The sequence below is a fragment of the Corylus avellana genome, chromosome ca7, assembly GCF_901000735.1.
Source record: "Corylus avellana chromosome ca7, CavTom2PMs-1.0".
Lineage (NCBI taxonomy): Eukaryota > Viridiplantae > Streptophyta > Magnoliopsida > Fagales > Betulaceae > Corylus > Corylus avellana.
This window is the reverse complement of record NC_081547.1, coordinates 28,614,570-28,637,490: the sequence shown is the minus strand read 5'-3', so window position 1 is coordinate 28,637,490 and position 22,921 is coordinate 28,614,570. Positions and strand designations below refer to the sequence as shown.

The window sequence follows — 22,921 nt, the reverse complement described above, 5'->3', positions numbered from 1 at the left end:
TAAATGGAATTTTCTTATAGGTATTATAGTATTTATTACAAGTTTCTTATAAATTGGTGTTGTAGTTTAAGATACTAATCACATCGGCCACTAAAAATGGACTGTCAAGTGGCAGTTTACATGATACTTATCATGTCAATCACTACAATGTGGATTGACATAATGTTAGAAATTATATTTTTATTTTACAATTATACAATTTTTATGTTACTGTCCCAACAAACATTTGAATTAATCTTTCTCAAGAAAAACACTTAATTGTTAAATAAAAATATCGTATATAATATTATTCTTTATAAAAAAAAATTTCACATGAACCATTATACGACCGTCTAGATTTTTTAATGGTTGACGAAATAAATATGATAAAACTAACAGTAATCAAGCATTATCGTTAATATATAAAACATAAATGATAATTTTTTTCCCTTATCGATTTTCAACTATTCACATCGACATTTACTGGACCACGCCTTGGCTCTTCGGCCAGGGCCACCGGCATCACCGAATGCTAATTAACCTTACCATCTTCGAACAGGCGACAGCACAAAAATACTTAAAAGGCTAAATCATCAAAGTATAGACGCTTTTCAAGCACGCATAGACAAGGCTCGGCTCCTACTGTCCCCTCTCAATTCTCTCCCATTTCTCCCAAAAATGCAAGAAAAGAAACCAGAAACGGCCGCCAAAAACCCTAAGAAGGCCAATCTCTTAGACCACCACTCAATCAAGCACATACTCGACGAGTCCATCTCCGAGGTAAATCAAGCAAAAGAATAGAAAGAAAACCCTAATTTTCTCTTTCTTCTTATAGATCCATGATCATATTCTTCCTGTTTTTCAACTTTCTTTGAATAGATCGTGACGGGTCGTGGATATGCGGAAGACGTGAGGATGAGTAATGTAAGATTGGTGATGGGAACGATCATAATTATCATTGCTCTGGTGGCTCAGTTCTACAAGAAGAAGTTTCCTGAGAACCGGGATTTTCTCGTCGCCTGCATCGTATTATATCCTTTTTCCTCGCATGAGGCTTTTTAGGTGTGAATTCTCTTTTTGTTACCGTTAATTTCTGTTTGATTGATGAGAAAATCAATTTGGTTGCTGAGGAGATGTGGAACGAGAAAGAAAAAGGGTCATTTGGCCTTTTTGGTTCAGGTCTTTACTGAGAATGTGTTGGCTTTGTTGTTCGATCTCTCTTAATTGTAAAAAATGGAAAGGAAGTCAATGAAGAACAATTTGCCAAATTTCACTGTTTGGGACCTGAAAAGAAAGAATTAAAAAAAAAAAACAACAACAACAACCAAATTTTTATAAACATATGATTTCAAAATTCATTATGTTTTTTTTCCTTTATTGATTTTTTGACAGTCAAATGGAAGCATATGATATGGTATGTTATACCATTTTACTCGTTTTCAAGTTTGTTTGATCTTTGACTCTGGCAAGTATATAGTCTTCAATGGGTTGTTGCAGCTGCTCTTATACACAAAGGAGAAGAATGCGATCCTGTTTACCTATCCTCCTGCGGTAAGATCCTTTCGAGACGGATTAGCAATCATACTAGACAATGTGTTTGAATTTAGAGATTCAGTCGTTTTCTTTTCTTTCTGAATGATGCAATATATTTGGTAATATAAATACTGGTCAGTTTCCTCTACACTTGTATGGCTACCGTAGTTTTCACAAACATTTAATCACCATCCTAAGTTTCAGGTGGTTACAAACTTTCAGTAGCGCAGTTTTTTTATTTGCAAATATTGTGCTAGAAGTATTTATGTATACATCTTCGGATTGTCTTACCTTTTTCTTAAATATCAATAAAAAATCTTCGGATTGTCATCAAGGGCAGTTTTAGATAAATGCTTACCTATCGTATGGAGTTTAACAAAAGCAAAATCCCTCTGAATCAACTGATATCCTCATTAAGTGGTGTCATCATTGCGCAAAATATAAAGCTATAACCTGCTTGAAACTTGAAAGAGTACCTGTTAGAAGGTATATATTTGTGCAAAATTTGGAGAAAGTGTCCAATACCCTGCCTGATGAGCCTGTTTGTGCTTTTGCCAATGGCTCTGTACAATAATGTTTAGAATTTGGACAGGGATAACTGGATACTTGATATTTGCAAATTCTTGAATGAGTTGAGGAGAAATGAGCTGTAAAGTTAGTCCCATAGATGTTATTTTTCTACAAAATTCTTCCATTGGTGTTTTATGTATGTAGATTGGTTAAAAACCAGAGGTTTCTCACAAATGAGGTAATGCAATTATTCTTCCATCATAGTTTATTTTTCCGTAAGCTATAAGTTCTTAAGTAGATTCTAAATTCTTCAATAATTGCTTGTAAAAATACTGAGTCTGCATGGATAGGATAGTCGAATGAAGGTATAGGTGCTGGATCATCAGAGTTTAGTTTTCTTGGTGACATGCTGTATGCCTTAAACTACTACAACTTAAGACATCATTTATATAATGTATAGCTACTTTTAGTCATGGCTTCTTACTCTAGTGGTGTCTTAATGGTAAAAATGAAAATTTATCATATCTACTTTAACTGCCTGTCTGTGCCAACAGCATGTGCTTCCTCTCTTTAGTTATGAATAGGGGCCCTTATTCGAGATTACATAGTTTGTTCAAGGGAGGGAATGCATGCAAGGTAGGGTAGTAGAAGCAGTCGTGCTCTCCTTTTAGAAAGACAATGTACTAGCATGAGTTGGTTAGGAGAAGACATGATGGCCTGGAGACAGCTCTCAAAATATGCATTATTAGCTTAATCATTTCAAAATATTCCTGAGTGATTGAGATGTTGGGTTAAATTATGGAGTTTCTGTGCTAACTCATATTGCTTCAGAGGTCTCTATTTTGGGATACTAGCTCTAGTTAGAGGCCTAATGGAGTTTATTTTGGTTAGCAGTGTTTGGTAATTATGATTATGAGTTGGTTTGACTTGGATTGGTTGTTCTGACATTCAGGAGGCATCTTTTTGTGATTAGGGATGAAAAGCTGGAAGCAAGAGTACCAGCACCACTTGGTGCATTTGTAGGATAGATAATACAAGAATCTTTAAAATGAGATAGTAGTCTTGCTAAAGTTCAAAGTATGAGATAAGTCTTTCTGAGACCAATATTGATTTCGAGGTCTCCACATTTATCCATGAAGAAGAGTCCTTTTTTGGAGGTTTTGGATATTGTTTTATCTAACCTGAGTATTTAGGGCCTTTGGATACCTCCTGTGTGTAGGACTACCTCTATGGTCTAATACTCTACCCGTGAATTAGAAAGATTATTGTTTAAACAACTTGGAAGCTTTGGGCATCTCTTAATTCCTATTATAGATTTGATAATTTAAGCTATGTTTATTGTTTATTTCTAGATCTTTCCATTACGAACTTAACACCCCTTTTGAGGTCTAGCCTTCATGGTTTCTTGAAGCCACCCGGAAGCCCATAAATCTTGGTATGCATTACCTCTTTTAAAGGCTACAAACTTGTGCTTGATCTGAAGAGAAATAAAAACAAGGCAAGCTCTCTGAATATTTGCTTCTTGAGTAAATCAACAGGTTGTTTAATAAACAAGATCCAGCTTATGAAATATACATTTCAAGACATGTTGAATGTGTAATAAAATTTATTTGTCCTCCATCTTAGTTGCAGTTTCTCTGTACAGGAATCGTTTACCAGCACTGGCTTGGTGGTGTCTTCCAAATTGCCAAGATTTTCAGATATGTACACACTTACCATAGCAAGTGCAGATCCTAAATCAATTTCTGCAAATGAACCTGTACATCTTACCAAAAGTGTTACTCAATGGTCTCTCTCTCTATCTGCATACACGTGCATACAATCACACAAATTGAGTTTGTTTTTTTTTTAAAGGTTTGAACTGCATCAGTATATGCCTTTACATTTTCTGGTCTCTTGTGATGTTACAGGTTCACCAAGGATGGAGTTTTGGTGGAGGGCCTATTGTGGAAAGATGTTGAAGGATTAATAGATCAATATGCAAGAGAACCAAAGAAGAACAAATGATTTGAAGATCTCGAAAATGATCTTACGGATCCGGGGAGAATTAGCTCCAAACGTTATCTGATAGGACAGTGGTTGGCAGAAAGAACTCTAGTTATATGTCGACGTGACTAAGATGTTCCTCATTGACATCATGGTTTTTTTTTGCGCTGATAAACTTAGAACCGAACAAATGGAATTAAAATCTTCTCAGCTTTATAAGACAATTTACTCCATTGCAGTCGATTCAGCAAGTGAAATCTGGAATATTTGCCATCTATATATCTCAAAATTTTCATTTTCTTTCAAGTGTTCTCCCACTTCTGATGATAGTCAAGCTTTTAATTGCAACTGTCTAATGCTTTATACTATGCATGAGTTAGATGGTTTTCACTATCTAGTTGCTTTTTAATCAAAAAATTTACCGCCAATCTTTGATTCAATGCTGAGATGGGTGTGGATCAAGGATCATGGGCAATTTAATTTGTGGCTAATTAGATTTCTTCTCAGTATTGCCATATGCTTTCTTTCCCCGGACTCTTCATGGCAGCTAGAAACTTGGCAGTACATGGATTTCGGTGTGCAGCTTATGTTGCCCTCATCGCTCCAAGTTTTGCTTTGTCCCAACTTCCTGATGTATGTATTCACAATATCGTCCAATTGTTTGGCCAATGTTTGAGAGAAGGGTGAGCTGCCGATTGAGATTTCTTGTTATTAGGCTGTTCGAATTTGGGCAGCTGGACTCACTAGCTCTAGGCAGGTAGGTTCTGCATTCTAGGCCGGACGAGGCAAGTGGGCTTATAGTTTGCTATGAAACACCGGCCTGTCTTGATGCAAGAGAGTATGTTCTCTATTTGAAAATTGGAGTAATGCTATTTCCACAAGCCTTGGCTTGGTGTAGGACGAATTTCTGTTGAATTTGACAATTCGTTGGAGAAGCTTGAATTCCATAAGTATATTATTTTCCTTGAGCACGCCCTCCCCTTACACCTGAGATTCATCATATGAAGGGGGGAGGGGTGTGTGTGAAAGAAACAAGTCATTGTTGATGCACGTTAAATCCGACTTCGGAGTCACATGTATCAAGGGGAAACATTCATCATGGTTGCAAATACTTTAGGAGTTGAAAGTTAGGCAAAAAGTGGAAGAGAAAATTCATGTCATCTGCAGCATATTCCCAGCATATGCCCGTAAAGTCTATTCTCATCTGTCCCTCCCTCCCCCACACTCTTGTCGCTGGCCAATTTTTTCCAAAATGCTTTTACTGAGATGATTGATGCCAGACAATTATTATTATTATTATTATTATTATTTCCTTTCTTTTCTTTTTCTGAAATTTGTGGAGTAATTACCTCTTTTCTTCCCATCCCTTCCTATACCTAAGTGTTTGGTTACCTAAATGTATCACCATAATGATACCCAGCTGTTTGATAACACTTTTTTTTTGCTGTCTTCCTTTGGTTATCTCTTTTTAAAGTAAAAACGTTAACAAACTATCAAAAGCACAAAACAGTAAAAAAATAATTATTCTCACCTTTACGTCATATCAAATGCTTTTACAAATAAAAAAATACATTCTAACAAATATATAAATTAATATCCATTTGTAAGAACTGAGAAACGCTCATTTATATAATCGAATAGAACATCTCGATTATTATTTATTTCAACAAGAGAAAATTTATTTAAATGAAGAAAATAATTGTTCTCACACGGAATAGGATCCTCAAAACCTATTTTAAAATTAAAATATTTTTATTTTATTACATCCAACAAAATAAACAACAACCAGCCCAACCATTTTAGTTGCTTAAATAATATTTGCCATTCAATTTCTCCCCTCCAGCTTTTAAACCAGTGATCAGGGTAAAGATCCCAAATTGAAATTAGTTTGCAACAAACTCTTTCCGACAGCAAAATTGCTGGATCCCCAGCAACAGTCGAAACTGTGAGAAATGTTTTTGATATACCAAACCAAACCGAATAAATGTTGTGGGGCCTACAACGGTGATAAATAGTTCCCCAATCAAGAAAAGAACAAAAAAAAAAAAAAAAAAAAAACCAGTGACCTTAATAATTGGTCAAGGTCGTCCATTAACAAACCAAAACAAAGCAAACTGGTACTTCGCTGTTCCCTCAATCCTCGTTAACCTCTCCCCTCCAACGTGTACTCCACCTCACTCCTCTTCTTATTCGGCGCCTTCGTTTTCTTTATTTATTCTTGTTTTTTTCGGGCAGGGGCCGGGGGCGGGGGGTAAGTGGCGCTTCCGTTTTCACTCGTTCATTACCAAACGAAAATGTCGGCTAAGCATCTGACGTGGCGGTTCCCGAAACGTTGGGCTGCTTGGTCCTACACTTCTCCGGTTGGTCCCACTATGAGAAATCTGACGTGGAACATACGCATGCAATCATGCACGGACTTGAAACCGACTTTAAAAATAAACAAAAATCGCATTTCATAAACCGCTTTCGTGTCCGCTAGGTCTCCAAGGCCCTTTATAAACTCGGGGTCTCTTTATCTTGTCAAATTTTGCACCAGCAATTTTGTGTGGGAGAAATTTCTCTCTCTCTCAATCTCTAAATCCCTTTCACACACCTCGTTGCGATCGATTTCCTGGAGATTAGAGTCTGTGTGAGAGGTTCTGATTCAGATTTGAAGATTTTGAAGCTAAGAGTTTCAATCTGTGCGCTGGTTTTTTTAGTTCTTCTGTTTTTGTGAGGGAAATTTTCGGATATTTGTTATGACGAACCCTAGAAACCAAGATTCAACCGGTAACGACCAGATCGAGGATCTTGATCACGTGAACCGATACGACGGCGAGGACTTGGACGACTCGTCGTCGATGGATGCCGGATCCAGTGCGAGTTCCAGCGGTTCGCGAGAGACCGGCGGGTCGAGGAGCGAGACAGGGCTTGCGGACCGGTTGACGGACATTCTTGTTGACGAAGGTGATGGAGATCTGTTGCTTCAGCAGAGCGATCGCGAAGACCGGGTTATGTGGTGGCTACAGGCTCTGGATATGCAGGTGATGGGCGCTTGTCGTGCCGATGAGAGGTTGAAACCTTTGTTGAAGATGAACGCTTCGAATGGCGTCGCCGAGGATCGCTTGCTGGCTCAGTTAAGTCAGGTAGGTACCTAATTCGAAGAGAATTTGATGAATGGAGTTTGCTTTGGTATAATTGAGCTACTTTTCAAGAAAGAGTTCACCGCTTCTGTGGTTGGAAGTTTGTTTGGCGATTCTATGTAGGAAATTGGTGTGGCGGCCATTGATGGTTGCACGGTTTCACGAATTGGCCGTGAGTCAAACCTTAGAAATAATTAATTATGCATAGGATTGAATTGGTGTTTCTTGCTTTCTTGCTTAGACGTTTCTGTTATTAACTTATACTGATTGGTTTTGTTTTGTGTGTTTGATAACAGCATTTCGAGCCAGCCGAGGTTGGAATGCTAGCGAGGTGCTTCTGTATACCTCTAGTTTCGATTCGTGTGGGGAAGGTCAAGAAGCAAGGGACTCTCTTGTGTCCAACTGCTACAAGGTAATTTCAATTGGATGCATATCGGTGTATCTATATGTTTTATATGCTGGTGATGTGGATTGGCGTGTTGTGATAACTTTGTATATGCATGCTTGTAGTTTTTTCTGCTTTTATTGTGTTTCAAATAGTTGAAAGCGATGCTTCTTGTTACTTCTTGAATATCTTTAGTTTATTTTATCACTCTTTTTATAATGCTAGCTTTGCTTTGATTTAGAATTTAAAGAAAGTAATTATCTGTTTTTATTCATCACTTCTGCAGTAGAGATCGTGTGATATGTTTAAGTGAGATTTATTTGGAAATGAGTGATTGAAGTTTTTAGGACTGAGAGAATACTTTGTATCTTTTGACTTGTGCTTATGTTTCTCCTTTGTCGATTGGTTATAGTGATTTTATTCTCTTTTTGCTCCTCCTAGCTAGGTGTTTCCTCTTATATACTTCTTGTGCACTTAGGGGCGCCTTTACGCTTTTATTGATTTTTTTGCGATTACTTATCAAAAAAAATTTGTTGATCATCATTTATTCTTGTATGATCTCTCAACTCTCAAGTGGGGGTGTCTGTACTGGTGATTCATTTTCAGTAGCAACAATTTTGTTGATGTTAATGCTATAACTTCGTTTTGGCATTCATCATTTGTGGCGTGATAATGTTCACTTGAGGTGTTCTTAGCTATTGATCACCTTTTCACCTTACTACTATTCTGTGTCACTGCACCGATCTCATCAAGTTTACAGAGTCTATTCAATCCTGCCAAGTCTGGTTTATGTTGGAATTATAAAGATTTTAATAGCTTCTTTTTTTTCCCCCCTAAAATAAGAGCCAAGGCTAGGAGGGGACTGGGTTCGTGTCCTTCCCCTATGTTTTAAGTCTTCTTGATGTATCTTGCAACTCTTCATGGAAAGTACATATATGGACTATGTGCTGGACCTTTTTGCAGCTACTTAATGGTAATTGATTCACGCTATACTATACAATTACACTTTTGATATTCCATGTGTAGGCAGATGGTTTGAAATATACGTGATGTTTAGGGAACAAAACTATTTTTTGCTTCCCTATCCAAATATACTTCACAATAGCTTCCATTACCTTTCCTTATACCCCATTAAAATATTATTTCATTACAAAATACAAGTTCCATACCTACCCTCCAATTTTTTACAAAATCCAAATACAATCCCCAATAAAAGGCAAAAAGATGAAGGAGGAGAGAGGAAAGAGAAATTTTTATATTAAAATAATGTATAGGTAAGCTCTTTTGGTTCCCTACCCATTGGGTAGCACTGTAGCATTCCCAATGTTTAGCATTCCCTACCCATTGGGTGACTTTTTGTGATTTTTTTGAAATTTGTCCTATATATAAGGAAGGGAATGGGTTATAGGGTGTTTGTTGCTAGTGCTCTCTGTATGTATGAATATCAATGCTGGAGCTCCTATATATATATATAGATAGGTTTTATGTCTGCTTTGGGTTTCAATAGATGATTAAAACAACTTTTCTCTGCAATCTTCATGTTGGCCATCAGCTTTACCTAGAACAAAGAATCCTACTTTTGTCTCAAAACTTTGTGATAGTCTTTTTACTAGATCATAGTTGCGGTACATATTTAATATTGAACCCCAAGGGGTTGGTCTAGTGGTATTAGGGCATATCACCCCTTAGAGCCCAAGTTCGAGACTTGCTAGGTGCAAACTCTCCCTTGGGGCTGCATCCCTGGTGTAAAAATCGGCGATTTACCCTAATCCGTGTAGGGAAACTTCCAATGGTGCGGTACACGGTCTGAGGTTTACTCTACAAGGGTAGATCTGAAGGACCCTGCCTTGTCGAGGTTCCCTATCAAAAAGCACCTAATAAAAGCCCAAAGAAAACACCTAAAAACCACAAAACCCGACACACCCTCAAACCCAACAAGCACACCAACCCAAACCCCACAAAAACCAAAAGCCCTCTGACCCAAAGTCCACGTAAGCACTCAACGCTACAACACGTGAGCCTTACCTTTCCCACACCTAGAGGACATGCATGCAGTGTCATAGTTAATGGAGCATTTTATCTTTCGGCTCATAAACATGTTCAGGTTGCATGCATGTTTACAATGTCTAGAAATGCCCCTTCATTTTAACCACGGAATGCCTGCGTGTGCTAGATTTTATTTGCTTGTTTAATAGACTGCTGCATCTTGATATGAAACTGCATAGCTGTGGTCACATACTTCATTTTAACCACGTAATGCCTGCGTGTGCTAGATTTTATTTGCTTGTTTTATAGACTGCTGCATCTTGATATGACCTTCATAGCTGTGGTTGCATATTTGACATGGGGCGACACCATGGAGGTTAGTGTAATGATTATACCTTGTTGTATTGGTTACAGAAAAAAGTCAGCTATAAATTCTTGTACCACTGCCCCCATCCTGCCCCAAAAAGGGAAAAAGGAAAAATAAAGAGAGCTTAAAATTTTCATAGATAAGGAGTCTGTTCAATGTGAGAAATTTATCTTAACTTTGGCTTGTGAATCCAGTTTAGTTTCTTACTCATATTTACTCATTAGATTTTTGTATGTTAATTATCTCACAGATTGTAGTCCCGATTCTTTGCTCTTATTTCCTTTTATGTCTTATTCAGAGTGTTTTAATTTATTTTTTGGGTGGAGGGGAATGGAAGTTTGATTTTTAAGTGTTGGAAATATTCCTCTAGTATTGAGTTTCATACAAGTACAATATTTCTGGGAAGTGTATCCTGTGTTTGTTGCTGATTAGTAGAAATTCTAGGAATCTATATTTTAGCTTATTGATGATGAAAATGTTCATTATTCCAAATAAGTATATCTTTTTACTTGTAGGTAAAGTGGGCGTATTCTATTATGATCTCTGAATTAAGAGGAAGTAAAGGTAGTTTCATGCTCTTATATTATATAGCTTGCTGCTGCTTTTTGGATATATAGGGTTACATTTTAATTGGTATTGATTTGAGTGTTAAAGGCCTCGTCATAGATGCTTGTGATTCTAAATTAATGTCACTGTCTGTATGTTTATTTCATATTTTGAATTGCTTACTTTCTGCATTATTCATGTGAACATGTAGTTCTTTTTTCCCATCGGCCAAGATGTTTCACTGTGGGAAACCTTTTATTTCTCTGTTATGAATTTGATCACTTGCTTTATTTAAGGGCACAAGTAATTATCAGATAGATGTCATTCATGTCTTATTTGGAAATCTTTGTTAATTGTTTCATTATTATCTGTACCATGTCTGCCTCTGTGGCACTTGAGTATAATTATGAATGTTTCATTATGGTTTCGAATCTCCCCTTCCCTGCCCTTTGGGAACCTTTTGTTATGGTTGAAGTTAGTCAATACTTAACACCCCCCAAACTAAGCTGGTCAATGAGGAGCTGTATTTGAAGTTATGCTGGGGCCCTTATACATTTGAACAAAGTTTTGGAGATGGGGCCCTTGTACATTTGAACAAAGTTTGGAGATAGTCAAACTATTGGGAACTACTTATTTATCTTTTTCATTTAGTGTTTAGCGTTGAAGACCAAAAAAAAATCTCTTGGTGGATAATTTAAGGAGGATTAATTTGACCGCATCTAGGACTGAAGCTGCAATTATCTTCACTGAAGAAGCATGTTTATGATTTGTTTCTAGTGTTATTTTCACAGCAAAACAGATAGAGGATTACATGCTTTAGGATCTCTTCACTAGTGATTCAGGGATTATATTTTGTACACTAATCAGTATGCAGGCAATCCTCTTAAGTCTGTCTGTATCTGAGGAGGCATTAATAGATAGAATGAGGCAAACAATATTTTTGTTTATCTATATATTGCATGAAGTTATATTTAAACTGAAGTAGAAGTGAAATTTAAATTTGATTGGACTTCTTTTATGATGATTTTATTGGTTCTTTGATATGTAATCTGGAGATATATTGTATTGATTGTTCATTTACTTCCTTTGGTTGTTGTTTTGCTTGTGATTTCACTATTCAATGGTCCTAAATCGAACTTCACTCCATATTGTTGCAGGGGAAATCTGAATCTTACAATTTTGCCAACATCTGATTTGCGCCTATCATTTGTTGGGGATGATTGTCGGACAGAAAGATTGTTTACCTTAAGCAGTAAATCCCAGTGCGCTGCTGTAGCAGTGGATGAGATCCCAGCGGATAATTCACGCCGATCCTTCCTTATAAAGATTCCAGATGGCCAGGTTTTCTACTTTTGGTGCTCAGAGAAGTCCAGGCTTCTGGGAATTGAATTGCTTGCTAAGGTATGCATGATTTCGATAATGTGCATTTGAGTACATTCACCCATTGTGTCGTGATAATTTGAGTGGGCCTTCATCCACTTGAGGTTGCCCAGAATTGTGTGTTGCCTAGCATACGAAAATGAACAAGTTCATGTCCTAACCTTTTCTGTGTGGTTCAACTGAGGTTGACCCTGAAATTTATTGGGAATTTGATTTGATTTGAGGTGAAGATGGCGGTTTTTTTAAAAGAATCTTTTTTCTCAAGTTATTATATCCATTGCTTACTCTGGTAAAGTGGTTGCTAATTGTTTTCTTTTTCCTTCTAACAGATGAAGGATTTAGTCCATAGGAAACCTTCTATTGCCGAATTAACTGGAATAAGCGAGTCACGTCTCAGCTGTTTTGCAACTCAGCTTCGTGCCTATCTTGTGGCTACAGTGGATAGCTCACGAGCAAGTTCTCCAGGCTTATCCATCCCTCCTCTGGATACTACCACTGAACAGTCTGGTACATCTCAGAATGGACAACCCTTATCAACATCATTTAAATCTCTGCGTTCTCGACACACTGGCAGTCAAGCAGTAAAAGCAAACTCTTTTTATCAGGGTAGCCTCAGCCCCAGATCAAGTTCCTTTAAAGAGGGCCTGCCCAGAAGCTTGTCTTCTATAAGAAGTGGTTCTAGGGAAAAGTTGCGGCGGCGAGGGGACAGCCAATTTTCTGCAGTTGACAATCTGACAATGACTTTGTCAATTCCAGTTGATGCGGCCTCTTCAAATAATTCTGAAGATGACAAGCTCCCAGAAATCACAAGAAGTGTGCCGTTTTCCCCATCAAGTTTTCTAGAGTCACTAGGGAAATTGGCTGTTCCCCCAGCTCTAAGCTCCACAACTCAAGTTGGTTACGTTGGTTCACCTCTTTTCTCTCCCTACTATTGTTGGTGTCCTCCTGGCGCATCAACTCTGCAATTTTCAGCAGCACCTCAACAAATTCCTGCATCATCGAGTGAATCACCATTTCTTCCACCACTCTCTTCTTTATTTCCTGCTAATATGCCATCCAGCTTGTTGACTTCCACACTGCCTCTCAATCTAGATGAAGTTCCTTCAGTGAAATTCCCAGCTTTGCTGCCAGACTCAATGGTCCGGTTGCCAATTCAAACTTCTAAGCAGATACCAGTCTTCACACCTTTAATGTGTGACCCAATTGTTCACATTCCAGTTATTGATTTTTGCTCTTCAGGTCAAGGCTACTTGGTTAGTGCTGGTCCCGCTATTTCAACTGTCATTCCTCCCTTGCACCCAAACCTTGTGAACCCATTGATTCCTGAAACCGACTCCATGGTGGAAAAGGGTGCGAGAGAGACTCTGCGTCTGCTCATCAGCGGATCAACCCAGGCTAACCCACAGTTGATGGGTGTACTGCCTGCTGTTCTAACAAATGCAGATCAGAATCAAAGTATATTTGTTGCTGGGAGCAGGGGTCTCTACAGTGGAACCAGAGATGTTGATGTTATTGCAAACAGCATTGCAGCCATGGGTTTGGTTTCACTGTCTGGGAGATCTGATGGAGACGGCCATGATAATACAGATTCACAGCCAGAGGGATCTTGTGGTGGAGGAACTGCCTCTTGTTCGGATTGGAGGGAAGAAACCAATTGATACATTGCGGCTCATGTGCTCATGTTATTTTCCTTTGTAGATCCTGTTTTTGTTTCCTCAAGATGTAGATATGTGGCTGTAGCTTTGCCTTTTTGAATTTGTAACTAATGGGAAATGTCCATTTGTTGTACTCGTTTGTGCCCCAATTGAATGAAATTTGGATTTTGTTTTGGCAGCGAATCTTTCTTGGCTCTTGTTCTGAATTCCGACCTTTCTAGTTTTCTACAACTACCGTTAGTTTTTGAGTGACGATGTTTGCCAAACTGACACTTCGGGTTTGCCTAACTGCATACATGGTACCTGTCTAAATTTTGTCCAAAAATTTGATAGAATACTATATCAACACTAATAACAAATTGATACATGTTCATATAATTAATTAAAATTTGTTTATATTAAAATATATATTTAATTATAATTTTTTTTTTTTTTTAAAAAAGAAAAAATTACATTTGGGAGTGATTGAAACAACCTTCCCTAGGGAAAAGTGTATCTAAAATGGGTTGTGTAAACCCGATAAGACCCATTACTTTATATGGGTTGAACGGGTCGGATCGGGTCAACCCAACACGACCTATTATTTTAAATGGGTTAAGCGGTTTGTGTCGGGTAACCTGTGAAATAATCGTGTCATGTCCGGGTTTAATGGGATCGACTCATTAATTAAACGGGTCGTGTTTGGGTTTACCCTAAACGGGTGGTAGGTCATTACAGGTCGTAAACGGATCGACCAGCCGACTCATTTTGCTAGCCCTACTTGGGGGTAGCCAAGCCACCCCAATCCGGCTAGATGGGGGTGGCCAAATGGCCAAGAGAGTGGCTATGAACTTTATTTTATTTTTTTAATGTTTTTCTTTTAATTATTTTTTAAAATTAATTATATGAACACATGTCAATTTTTTATTAGTACTGACGTGACGTTCCTTTAAATTTTTGACGAAATTTAGATAAAAAGTAAACCTTAGAGGGCAAAATAAAAATAAAAAATTAAACCATAGAGAAGAATAAGGTATTTAACCAAAAATTTAAATGATAACATTATTTACACCGTTTTCGGTATTTCAAAAAAATTCAAATTTTGCATCGTAAGATTGAAACAGCAAAATTTCATCAATTTATACGAATATAGAGGAAACGTTTATGAGAGCTACTGCTATTCGGTTACGGCAAAAAACATGGGTTTTCTGCCCACCAATCACCGCATGACACAATAGCCATTCAAGAAAAATGCAAAAACTTAAAATGAGATCAAAACACCAAAACAAAATGAGGGCAACCACGAGGATCAGGACCACTAGCCCATATGAGGCGGCAGGCGCGGCCACCCCCAGGCCACGGGGTGGCCGCATGGCCACCCCATGTCCATGGGTGGCCCGCGCGGCGCTGGTGGAGAAGATCCTCGGCGCTGGTGTAGAAAACACACAAGACCAAGAAAACTCCCGCCGCCATCCAAGAGAGAGAGAGAGAGAGATTGAGAGAGAGGGAGAGAGAGACTTAGATCACTGTAGATCTGATCCCACCACAACTACCGGAATCCCGCCGCCTACGCCAGGATCTCTGAGCATCACCGGTCAGAGCAACCAGAGAGAGACAGAGAGAGGGCGAGAGATACCCGCCCGCAGCCGCCCAAGCTGAACCTCCCCAGGCCACGGGTTGGTTGCGCGGGCCACATCCAAGCCACGGGGTGGCTCGCCGACCACCCCCAGCGCTGCCCTTCTTGGCCTTGTGTGGGTTTTCTCTCCCTCTCTCTCTTCTCGATAGATTTGAGCGGTGATGGTCGAGACTGCGTGGCGACAGCACAATTTGAGATGGGCAGCACCGGTGGGACCAGGCGGCGGCAGGCGGTGATGGTCGTGAAAGGTGCTGTGCGTCTAAGGTGTAGAGGGGATGAAGAAATAATATGGTGCTTTGGTTTTATTTTCTTAACTTGTTCTATGTTGAAGTGTCACATTTGCATTGGTGGGCAGATAATGGGATTTTTTTTGCCACAGTCGAACTGAAGTTATTCTCAACATGTATTTGTTTTCGGTACTGTCCTATACTATAACCACTATTTCGTTGGTTCCACTATTCATTTAAGTAATATTTTTTTTTCTCTCTCTCCTTTTACTTTTCATTTTGTAGACTTTCAGCATATAATATTTTCTTCAAACTCATTTTATTAAATCGACATGTGTTCAATATACTTGTGATATTCATGTACACTTTTAATAGACCTGCTAGAAGGAAATTCTTCCTACTAAATTTAAAAGAAAACTTTGTTTACTGCAAAATCTCCAAGTAATTACCCAACCATTTTGACACACAAATAATGTCCTCATTGGAGTTTAACTCATAAAATGGTGTGTATGGAATTGTATAAGCCCCTATGGGGCCATCAAACCATTACAGCCATGGTCACATGGGCCTCGTCATTTTTATTTATGGTAAGCCTCCTCTCCTCGTAATTACTTGGGAAGGCAAGAAAAGCCTCCTTCTCTGTCTATTTCCTGTTTTAATTTAGGGCCAGGCTTTTTTACACAAGCCGACACCGTTTGAGAATGTCCTGGTCTTTGATGAAGGTCACAATCCCTATATATATATATATATATATATATATATCCAACGGGGCAAACACCAACTATATAAGTGATATCTTGTCTCGATCAAGAGGAAGGCTGAGCCACCCTGACACGTTGGTGATGTTCCCTGATGCCTCATTTTGTGGGATTTCTAGAGAATATTGAAAATACGACGACATAAATGGATCAATCAAGGGGGCCAAATGTAACCATACCCAAAGGCCATTAACGAGGCCAGTTGGATTGATTGTCATATTCACTTAAACAAAAGAAGCATCATAATTAAACTCAAGTAGCCCAACAAGGCAACAGCCACAAGGGTTTTTACTTTTTGGTTTTACATTAATGTGCAATGGTCCTTCAAAGGAGATGACCCCATACCACATGTACCCCAGCTAAATACTTCCTCTTCTTTATATGCATACAATATTCATTTTGAGAGATTGGTTTTTAGGGTTATGTATCCATTTGATTTAACGCTTTCAAAATGTATAGTTAAATGAAACAATATATGGCAATTTTTAAATACATTTAATAAAAATCGTACATTTTTAAAAACGCACTCGATTGTTTACAGTTTGACATTTTCATGCCATCATTCTTTTTCAAACACTTTCAAACAGGACATCTATTTTGTTTAAAAATGAGCGTTTGGCCTGCGAAATCTCAGAACAAATCGCACCCTAAATACTATTTTGCTAAAAGTTAATTAAAGTTCTAGGAGAGAGAGAGAGAGAAAGAGAGAGAATCTAGAGATCGAAACCAAGTTTGCCAAACTGCAGCTTAATTACAAACTAGTTGCATGTGTAAAGGCACAGAAATGTAGATCTGGTCGGTCTGGGTTATATGAATAAATAACATCTTATAATTAACAGAAGCACTAAGCACATAAAGACATAATTGCTTTTGGGTTCCACTCATGCATTCGTCAGCCTCTCAGGCCTTCAATTGCGTTCAAGAATTTGAGCTCAAAACATGTACGTTCACATGCCTCGTCCCTTCCTTTTCTATTTCTGAGTAAAACTCCAGTGCATTTTTTGACGTACGTGTGATTTTAACAGTTTTTTCTTGCAGGAATCAAATAAAATGTTTTGCATGTTTTTCAGAGCCAACATATATAAAAATTAACGTGCAAAACATTCTGATTCCTGCAACGGCAACCGAAAATTCCAATCACATACGTCAAAAAAACAAACAACTGGAACAGTTTTTTGGTTGCAGTGCAGGAATCAGAATGTTTTGCATTTTTTTTCAGAGCAAACATGGAAAACATTCTGATTCCGGCAACGGCAACCGAAAATTCCAATCAGATATGTCAAAAAACACATCATCGATTTCACCAAAAAAAAAAAGGCAAGTACGAGCCGTGTGGTTAATTATCTCTTGTCGGAAAGTAATTAGACAGCTCAGAAGGCATCGACGTTTTTCAGAGCTAACGAGTACATAGGATACTTTGGATTGCTGGCCTCCCTCATCAACTGGTCGGAATGAACAGCTTTATTCAGATTTTTTTCAAGGATTTCCTTCTTTATTTTTCTTTTGTCGGATGTCTTCTTAATAATTAAATGTCTGTTGAATGGAGGTAAAGATGTAGCACATGTATCGAAATATGATGCTGATTGGTATTCTGCCGAGAATATGAGAAGTGATTGAGGGGTGAAAATACAAATGCGGATGAAGAAAATAGCAATCAGGCCGGTTCAATGGCTAGGTCACTCAGGTGGTTGCGTAGGGCCCCAATTAGTAAGGCCCACAAAATTTTTTAATAAGACCCAAAAAAAATTTTAATTTTATTTTAACTTAAGGCCTATTTTTTTTTTTAAATAAGGCCCAAAAATTTTCTCCCATAAAAATTTAAGGCCTCTAAAATATGGCCCAAATATAATAAGCCCATTGTAAAATAAAATCAATTAACCCAAAAAAAAATATATATGCCACATCAATTTTTTTGGACAACTAGTTAAAAGTTAGGGAAAAATATAAAATGGCCCCCCAAACTACCAACCATTTGTAATTTAGCCCCATAATGTTCAAAATATAATAAACTAGCTCCCCAAACTACCAACTAGTTGCAATTTGACCACTCCGTTAAGTAGCACCGTCAAAATGGATGAAAAATATAAAAAGACGTCGTTTTGTTGAGGTAAAGTTACTAAAATACCCTTTTTTTAAAAAAATCAAATTTTTTTTTTTTTTAAAAAAAAAACCCCACTAAACGTTGTCTTTCAAGCAACAAACCCCCTTCCACAAAACGTTGTCGTGTTGATTTCTTTCTCAAGCAAAGAACCCCGTTTCTTATTTACAGTCGCTTGATCAAGTTTTGCCGTGAACTTCACCTTTTCAGAATCTGGTGGATTGTATCCCTCTTAAAGAATTTCACAAGAATCTCTAATTGGGGATTGTAGTGCTTTTGGTGGTCCCTGCTGAGTTTGTTCTTGTTTTGGAATTTCTAGGTGTGTAGATCTTGAAGCTAGCCCAGATTTTACCGCTTATGTAGAAGGATATGTTGCACGACTTCAAGTTTTCCAGCAAATAACCCCCCGTCCAGCAGCTACTTCCTCTTCTTCATCAGCGACTTGTTTCTTTCATGTGCAATTTGTTCCTTTCAAGATTTCAATTCATCATGCTGTCAAATTTTTTTAAAAAAAGCCCACTAAACGAGCAACAAACCCCCTTCCACAAAACATTGTCGTGTTGATTTCTTTCTCAAGCAAAGAACCCCGTCCAACAAATAACCCCCGTCCAGCAAAAAGAATCCCCCGTCCAGCAGGTATTGGATCTTTTTCGTTAGCAACTTGTTCCTTTCACGTGCAATTTGTTCCTTTCAAGATTTCAATTTGATTTCAATAGGCCAACTCCTTCAGATTTCAGCAGATTTTAGCAAACGAAAACAGAGAGATGAGAAACAGAAATACAGAGAGAGGGCGAGAGATGAGAGATAGAAGAGACGGATAGAGAGATACCTGGAATCGAGAGACTGAACGGCCGCGATTCACAAATAAACCCTAAGAAACTTATTTCGTAAAACCCCAAATTTTGAAAACCTCGTTGACGAGCTGTGAGCCGGAAAGGAGAACGTTTTGAGCTGGAAGTGACAAACTGGAATGAAGAAGACGAAGAAAACGAAGTGAAAAACAGTATGGACGGAAGTACGATATCTTGTCGTGCAATAGATTCTTTTGGAAGCAAAACGACAACGTTTAGTCGGATTTTTTTTTAATTTGATTTTTTTTTTTAAAAAAAAAGGGTATTTTAGTAACTTAACCTCAACAAAACAACGTCGTTTTGCATTTTCCATCCATTTTGACGGTGTTAACTAACGGAGTGGCCAAATTGTAACTAGTTGGTAGTTTTGGGGGCTAGTTTATTACATTTTGAATATTGGGGAGCTAAATTACAAATGACTGGTAGTTTGGGGGCCCATTTTATATTTTTCCCTATAAGTTAACTTAAAAGTCATGAAACAACAATGAGAATGAAAATAATAATATTATTATAATAATATTATTAAAATAAATATTATTTAATTAATATTTAAATATTAAAAAAAATAAGGTTCAAAATTTCGCCTAAGGCCCCCAAATACATTGAGCCGGCCCTGATAGCAATATCTGCATTTACATCTGCAAAATGCAAATAATGGTTTTTTATATTCACATCCGCATCCGCATTATGTGATAACTATCCACATTCGCACGGTTAGTGCGGATAATAAATGTGGATATTATCCGCTATTTGCATTTGAGGTAATGAGCATTTTAGATCTTGAAGTTGGCGTTCATTAATTATTGCTTCTAGCAAATACCAAAAAAAAAAAAATTATTTATACTTGAACACTATTATTCAGATGACACTTGCTAATCATTTTGCCAATAGTTACAAGTAAATCTATAGTTGGTGACGAGAAAAAAAATTAATAATAATAATAATAATAATAATAATAATAATAATAATGATAAATGAATAACATATAAGGCGATTAAATCATAAGAGTTTTCTAAAAATGAAATCCAACAATATTACAAATATTACAAATTCAGCAAATATAAGAAACATAAATTATAAAAAATATTAAATATACATAAATGTATGCAGATGTGGATAATATCCGCATTTTCATACCCTAAAACCACTATTTGCATCCGCATTAGCGGATATTAATTTTTTCTATTCGCATCTGCATCCGCATATGTGGATAGTGGATAGAGGATGCAAACAGTTATTATCCACCTACATTTTCACCCATAATTAGATGGTTATGTCAGTGTCGCCCGCCCGATGGGTCTTGTTAGCTCTATCGTGAACCTGGAGCCCCATTACCATGGAGAGTTATTGTTACCCGATGGGTCTTGTTAGCTCTATCGTGAACCTGGAGCCCCACTACCATGGAGAGTTATTGTTATGTAAAATCAATAATATATATATATATATATATATATATATAGAGAGAGAGAGAGAGAGAGAGAGAGAGAGACTTTTGTGTCAGCACAGTATCTTTCTTTAATTTTGAGGATATGGGGTCAGCAGCACAACATTGTATAATCCAATTGGTGAGAAATGGATTTGAATTAGCAGGTAAGATGCTAAAACCATATTAGGGTCCTCACAAAAAAATAAGGTAAACAAATGGGAGAGGACAGCAAATTTTATTAAATGAAATCTGTTTTGGTGACTTGGAAGTTGGAACTGGGGCCTCTGAATAAAAAGTTGTCTTATTTGATGCCAAAATTGGCCGACATTTGGTTTAATTTTTTTTTTTTTTTTGACATATTCTCACAAAAGGAGGAGAAAGATTCGAACTAGTGACATTTGCTTTAGTATGCGTGGTCCTAGCCGATTGAGCTACCTTTTGGGGACGACATTTGGTCTAATTAGTTGGCACCAAATTATAAAATTCCATAGTGAAACATCTTTAATTATAAACAAAAATACATACAATCCTGTGGGCAAAATTAACCCAATGGCAGACCATCAGAATTCAACAGAATAGCATCTTCATCATCTTAATGACAATAACCTAAGTAAGGCATTAAACTTTATTATCAAGCAATATGCATACAATCCTGTAGACTAGGAATGGAATCGGGAATTTTTTATTCGGGCCCTCTCTCAGGAGTAGAGATTTACGGTTGCCATGAGGTAGCCAAGCGTCAGACATTTTACTCTTTTTTTTTTAATTGAAGAAGATAAATATGAAAGGAAAATATAAATTTGAGGTATTAGTACCAAATTTGAGGCATTAGCACCAAATTTAGGGTGATTAAATTCCTTTTGAGTGATACAATTCTTAAAGGGTTAACCTTCCACCCCTAGATTTTAGTTTTAAATTCAAAAATAAATTTTGAGGCATTAGAAACTAAATATTAACTCATAAAAATTTAACAAAAAAAAAAAACAAAAAACAAAATCTAGCAAGACTAGGAAGAGAGAGATTTTTTTACAATTTTTTTTTTTTTTAATAAAGTCATATCAGACTTTGGCAAACACTTGTTTGACTCTTGGCAGCCAGATAGCAGGACTCCTCTCTCAGGGGTAAGTAAAAAGATGCTATAATTCGAATAGAACAGAATACCCAAAGGGTGACTTTCTTTGTTATTGATCAATTTCTCACCTTTTGGCATTCCTGGTGTCTCCAGTAAAGGTTCCCAAAGAAGAAAGAAGTGCTTGAATTATTCTCCAGTAAACCCACCTCCAGCCCAAGTCTTTAAAGGAAGGAAGCCAAAGAAAAAGAAAGAACTTATTCTGCAGCTTGAGCACTAGATTCTATGAATAAAATTATCCTACATATATGTTTTGCTGTTTCTCATGCTCATAAGCTGAATAATGTATGAGTGGGTTGAAAGCATCCATATTGGAATTTGTTGGTATTAGTCTTAATCATATTTATATAAGCTTTTGAACACTTTTCCTTGCAAAGCCGATTTTTTTAAGTGAATTTTACCTAAAGCTTGCATGATTTAGTATGAAAGTCAGGTTCCACGTCACACGTTAGGTGTCGACTTATAATTAGATAGAGTAGGCCGAATTTGGAAGAACGGTGAGTTTTTTTTTTTTTTTTTTTTTTTTTGAAGTCACTGCATTGATAGTTAGTGCCACGTACATTCTGATTTGAAGCCACTAAAAATTAATTTGGAGAAAGTGTTGGGTTCACTCAATAATCAAAATGGTGGTTGCCTGAAGTTGGCTATAATGGAAGTTGCTGGTGCAAAAAGTAAATTATTGTCATGATCTCCCATTATTCTTACTGCATAATGGGAATCTTTCTCTTAGTCTTGCAGCTTTCGGCGATTAGGTGCCCAAGTCTCATTTGTTAGCCGCTAGCTCTTCAATAAAAAAGTTGCATTAACTTTCTCTTTAAGACTCTTTTCTCCTCTGAATATACTGTACCAACATTTGTTTCTAAACTCCATTTAATTAATTTGTACTGATAAAATAAAAGAAAGTACAAAAGGAAGGGGTTGAGACACGTCAACAATGACTCTAATATATATAATATTTACAGTGTAAGATAAAATCTAACAATATCTAGAAATGGGTGAAACAAATCTTCTAGTCTGATAATTTATTGGCACAAAATTAAGTGTAAATGCTACTCTTTATATTCATTTTATATTAACTGATGTGACGTGTTTTAAATGAATGTGAAAAACTACTTAATTAAAACACACCAACTCAACCAATGAAAAATGAGTGGGAAGAGTAGCATTGGGAACATGATTCTCTCCAATCCATTTTGGACTAGCGAATATCCAGTTAATAGTTAGAATCTCTTTAAAGAGATCATGGGGCCATAAATATGACATTTGTCTCATTAATAATAAAATATTATATATTTTAAAAAAAAAATTATAAAAAATTAGGGGGTGATCTGGCCACCCCCAAGTGCCAGATCTAAAATATATATATAT

At 37.1% G+C, this 22,921-nt stretch overlaps 2 protein-coding genes across 3 annotated transcripts; both read left to right on the top strand.

Moving 5' to 3' along the window:
* The first annotated feature begins 469 nt into the window (after nt 1–469).
* Nucleotides 470–4,307, top strand: LOC132188430 (signal peptidase complex subunit 2). Its single transcript, XM_059602875.1, has 5 exons — nt 470–759; nt 859–1,010; nt 1,449–1,530; nt 3,668–3,810; nt 3,933–4,307. Exons 1-5 carry the CDS (start codon nt 658–660, stop codon nt 4,027–4,029), a joined length of 576 nt encoding a protein of 191 aa, XP_059458858.1. The 5' UTR covers nt 470–657; the 3' UTR covers nt 4,030–4,307.
* A 2,222-nt stretch (nt 4,308–6,529) lies between these two features.
* LOC132186231 (uncharacterized) lies at nt 6,530–13,632 on the top strand. 2 transcript variants are annotated; one of them, XM_059600090.1, is made up of 4 exons: nt 6,530–7,133; nt 7,427–7,542; nt 11,572–11,815; nt 12,124–13,632. In XM_059600090.1, exons 1-4 carry the CDS (start codon nt 6,747–6,749, stop codon nt 13,450–13,452), a joined length of 2,076 nt encoding a protein of 691 aa, XP_059456073.1. In that variant the 5' UTR covers nt 6,530–6,746; the 3' UTR covers nt 13,453–13,632. The 2 variants fall into 2 exon arrangements, with proteins under 2 accessions (XP_059456073.1, XP_059456074.1); XM_059600091.1 differs by having other exon boundaries at nt 7,043–7,302.
* Nucleotides 13,633–22,921: the final 9,289 nt, after the last annotated feature.